At 41.1% G+C, this 4,280-nt stretch overlaps 1 protein-coding gene across 1 annotated transcript in view; it reads left to right on the top strand.

The window, feature by feature from the left end:
• Positions 1-4,280, top strand: part of LOC103800681 (neuronal PAS domain-containing protein 2) — a gene marked incomplete at both ends in the record, with an annotated part of 21,410 nt that overhangs the window by 2,847 nt on the left and 14,283 nt on the right. Inside the window, 5 exons of the mRNA XM_009073066.1 lie at positions 192-274; positions 1,118-1,224; positions 2,638-2,785; positions 3,369-3,450; positions 4,153-4,280. The exon at positions 4,153-4,280 is cut by the window's right edge and continues 8 nt beyond it. Coding sequence (XP_009071314.1) covers positions 192-274; positions 1,118-1,224; positions 2,638-2,785; positions 3,369-3,450; positions 4,153-4,280 — 548 coding nt within the window. The remainder of the gene's footprint in view (positions 1-191; positions 275-1,117; positions 1,225-2,637; positions 2,786-3,368; positions 3,451-4,152) is intronic.

Below are 4,280 nucleotides of genomic sequence, written 5' to 3'. Positions count from 1 at the left end.
AGGACTGGACTAGATGATCTGTAAGGTCCATTTCAACCCCTGAAATTCTATGATTCTATGATTATAGATCACTCTCTGGGATTGCTCTGTTTTCTCCTCTTATGCTCCTTGTATTTATAGCTAACAAAAGCTAGATGAAGCAGAGGGGTGAAGCTGCAACTGTCAGTAAGTCAGTTTTCCCCATTGTACAGGAGATGTGCATCGTGGAAGAGCCTCTAGAGGAATTCACATCAAGACACAGTCTGGAGTGGAAATTTTTATTCCTGGATCACAGGTTGGTGACAAGAAAAGTAGTCCTGCTTGTGTTTGGTGCTTATCTACTGCAATTCTCTCAAATAGTGATCTCATGAACAGGAGAGCTGCCACCAAAATTCCTAAAAAGCTAATGTTTAGTATTTTACAATTATTTTTGCCTTTATTTTTTTGTGGGCTTTTAAAACAAAAGTACTCCTCTTTCTCAGGCTGAATTTATGATGACTTGCTCTTGTTTCCTTTAAAATTGTCAACAGACCCAAGTCTGTCACATGGCAAAATGATCTAATTATTATACAGCTGCAGAAATCCTTCTCTCCAAATCCAGTCGTTGATTCTGTGCTGTGTGTGTGCAATTCCCACTGAGTTATGGAGGGAAAGTCTATGGTGGCCTGAGGCAGCCGTGCTGGCAAAGGTACAAAGCAAGTGCCTCAGCACACCACAGATGAGCTCTCCAGGCACCCAGAGGGAAGCAGCACAGATGATTTCCCCTCCTCTCCCCATAGTCCCAGCAGATGATGCCTTCCTATCACCTCACCACGCATTTTCCCTTGTGCAAGGACCACAGGAGTCACCACAATGCCCCTGATGCTCCTTCCTGAGCAACTGAATTGCTTTCCACAATCACATTTTCCCTGGAAAAAAAAGGAGTTGTCATAGCCTTGTCCTGGTGGGACAGAAACTGCTGGTGCTGCTGTGCCCATCCCAGGCAGGAGGGGGGAGGAATTCAGGATCCAATCCCCTGGGGTGAACAGCTGTACACTGATGAGTGAGAGCAGGTCTGAGCTGTTTGCATGTCCATGTCAACATGCAGAACTGCTTGTTTTATGGTTTATGAACTGACTTCTCTTGTGCCTAACTGCAGAGCACCACCCATCATAGGGTACTTGCCTTTTGAAGTGCTGGGTACTTCTGGCTACGACTATTACCATATAGATGACCTAGAGCTGCTAGCAAGGTGCCATGAACACTGTAAGTATCACATGTCCCAGATCCTGTGAAGTCACTGGGACACCTTTTCTCAGTGAAATGTCATTTCAGTTCACTTTGGAAGGGGAAGTTTCACTCTTGCCTGTGTATCTCAGTAGAGTTGTAGCAGATTTAGGGCAGTGCAGCTGATTGGGACAGACTGATCAAGCTCTGGAAAATGCCCTTTTACCTTCTGTATCCCCAAAATTAGTCTACAAGACTCACAGAATGGATAAAATATGTCAGATTAGACCCTTTTTCTATTAGTATAGAATATGAAGCAATAGTTCTTGTGGATTATTTCCCCTAATGTTGTTCACTGGGTGTTTGGGATTACCTGTGATTATTTAAATACAGTCAGTTAAGACTTAATTGAAAAACTCTTTCACTAAGTAAAGAAAACAAGGCAATGCTTTGTGGATTATTTCCCCTAATGTTGTTCACTGGGTGTTTGGGATTACCTGTGATTATTTAAATACAGTCAGTTAAGACTTAATTGAAAAACTCTTTCACTAAGTAAAGAAAACAAGGCAATGTTTTTTTGGTGAGACACTGTCCCAGGTTGCCCAGGGAGATAGTAGATGCCCCAACCCTGGCAGTGTTCACAGCCAGGTTGGATGAAGCCTTGAGCAACCTGCTCTGGTGGGAGGTGTCTCTGCCCAGGGCAGGGGTTGGCACTAAATGATCTCTAAGGTCCATTCCAACCTCTAAAATTCTGTGATTCTATGTAAACAGAACTGGTTGTAACATTCCAGCTTACCTCCTCTGCCTGTCCTGAAAGTGCCCTGTCAACATTATTTTTTTTATGTTGATATTGCAATATAAAAAGGCTAAATATGTGGGTGTTAGGGAACCCCCTGAAATCACTGGAGTGAAAAAAAAAGCAGAGATTCATTTTGTTGCTGAATCTTACAACCCTCAGTACACCCCAGTTTACTGTAGTTTGAATTCTCGTCAGTCTGGGAATTTTCTTTCAGTTTGAAATTACTTTTGTCTTTGCACAATGTTATCTCACTTCATTCTAAATCCATCTGCACACAATACTCATCTCTTCAAGCATTTTTGTCTGTACTTTTCTGCTCTAGAACTTAACGTGATCACTCTTAGAAATTAATCCCAGATGCCTAATTAAGCAGTATGTGATCAGCACATAAACCAGGGTAAGATCTATGTTTGAACTGTAGCAGACACTAATGCATTAGTGTCCAAATTTAAGGTTAATTAGAATAGGAATTGGCATAGGAATGTACCATTCAAAGTGTCAGAAGAAGTTACTTACTGATCTTTGTGGTTTTTTGCTCTCTGTCAAGTCAGAGAGGAGCACTTACTCAAAATTTTTGTCACTTTTTTTCACATTTCATGTCATTTTCATGTGGGAAATTGTACTCCAAAACTGTGTGTATTTTCTGCTGGCAGTGATGCAGTTTGGCAAGGGCAAGTCGTGCTGCTATCGGTTTCTGACCAAAGGACAGCAGTGGATCTGGCTCCAGACCCATTACTATATCACCTACCACCAGTGGAACTCCAAGCCAGAGTTCATTGTGTGCACACACATGGTAGTAAGGTATGGAAAAACCTATCAACTGCTGGGGACATAAAGGGCAGTAAGATAAGGTCATCTTCATGTCTGCCAACATTTTCTCTTAAAAACATAATGTCTTTTACATAACAAAAAATTAAGCCTGAACTTCCTGAAGGAAAAATGTTAACTATAGAAAGATGATCAGACTAAACCTTGGGTTTATGTTAAGCTTAATTTTTTTTTTTCAGTTTAGGGGCAGATGAACTGTGGCATTTTTCCATTTGGTGCAAAAAGTAGAGAATAGACAGAGCCATTGACTATTCACTTCCTTTAATACTTATGTTGGTTTTAAAGACATGTGTGGAATCTTTCCAGTGCAGTGATAAAGTGGTTGCTGGATGTGAACTTGACCTTTGTATACACTTCTTTAATATGCTCTTGACTTCAAGAAGATAGGAACAGAACAAAACCTGAAAATTAAAACAGTCTCTTGACTTAAGTGATTTCTCAGCTGTTCATTTAAACTGTAAAATGGTACAGTAATTTGTTCCTACACTTTCTTAAAGCACATTTTATGAACTATAACAATACCATAGTGATACATAGAATTGTATTTTCCATTTAGTTATGCAGATGTTCGAGTGGAGAGGAGACAGGAGATGGGCTTGGAAGAAGTGTCCTCAGAGGTTGTGTCCTCAGCACTCAAGGTACAGTGAGAAAAGCTTTTTTCATGAATTTATGTTGTAATAACAACTTGTTCCTGTGTTAATGTCATCAAAGACTCCAGCATTGTCCTTTAGGGGGATCCTCTCAACTTCAGAATTCATTGTTCACTTGAATAATTTTAACATAATTTTGGGGTAAGTTTATGAAAGGAGAAACCTGGAGATCAGTAACAGCCACAAACTGATGGAACATGGACTGAGGCAATGTGAGATATTTCCACATTTCCTTGGCAAGGTATTACAGTATAAAGGTTCATTTGGACAACTTCTGGCAATCAGCCTTGTCTAGATCTCAGTGATCTAGCAAAGCTCCTCCTGAGTGTCTCACAGAGGTTGCAGTTGCTTTCACATCCAACTGAACATAAAAGAAAGATTCAGAAAAACATCTGAAGGCACAAAATCACTGTGGCTTGCTGTTTGTTTCTAACTCAGTGATAGCTGTGTGTAAAGCACATTAGTTAGATGCTGTTTGGAAGGGACACTGACACCTGTGTCCAGCTCTTCTTCTGGCCTACTTGGGATTAGTTCTGCTCTAGTACCTGTGTCCAGCTCTTCTTCTGGCCTACCTGGGATTAGTTCTACTCTAGTCACTTTAGGCCTGCCAAAGAACTGATGTGCAACCATTTCAGTATGCTTTAACCATGACAGATGCAATAGCTGTTCCCTTTGCCTGGTTTGTTTTAGGACAGTGGTGCCAGCTTGGATCCTGAACAGCACTTTAATGCACTCGAAATTGGTGCCTCAATCCTCAGCACTAGTCGGACACCTTCAGTGTCATCCAGGAGCTCACCAAAATCTTCCCACACACCCAA

Source organism: Acanthisitta chloris, unplaced genomic scaffold (genome assembly GCF_000695815.1).
Source record: "Acanthisitta chloris isolate BGI_N310 unplaced genomic scaffold, ASM69581v1 scaffold10134, whole genome shotgun sequence".
Classification (NCBI taxonomy): domain Eukaryota; kingdom Metazoa; phylum Chordata; class Aves; order Passeriformes; family Acanthisittidae; genus Acanthisitta; species Acanthisitta chloris.
Note: the sequence above shows the minus strand (reverse complement) of the source record. Positions and strands in the feature narration are given on the sequence as shown.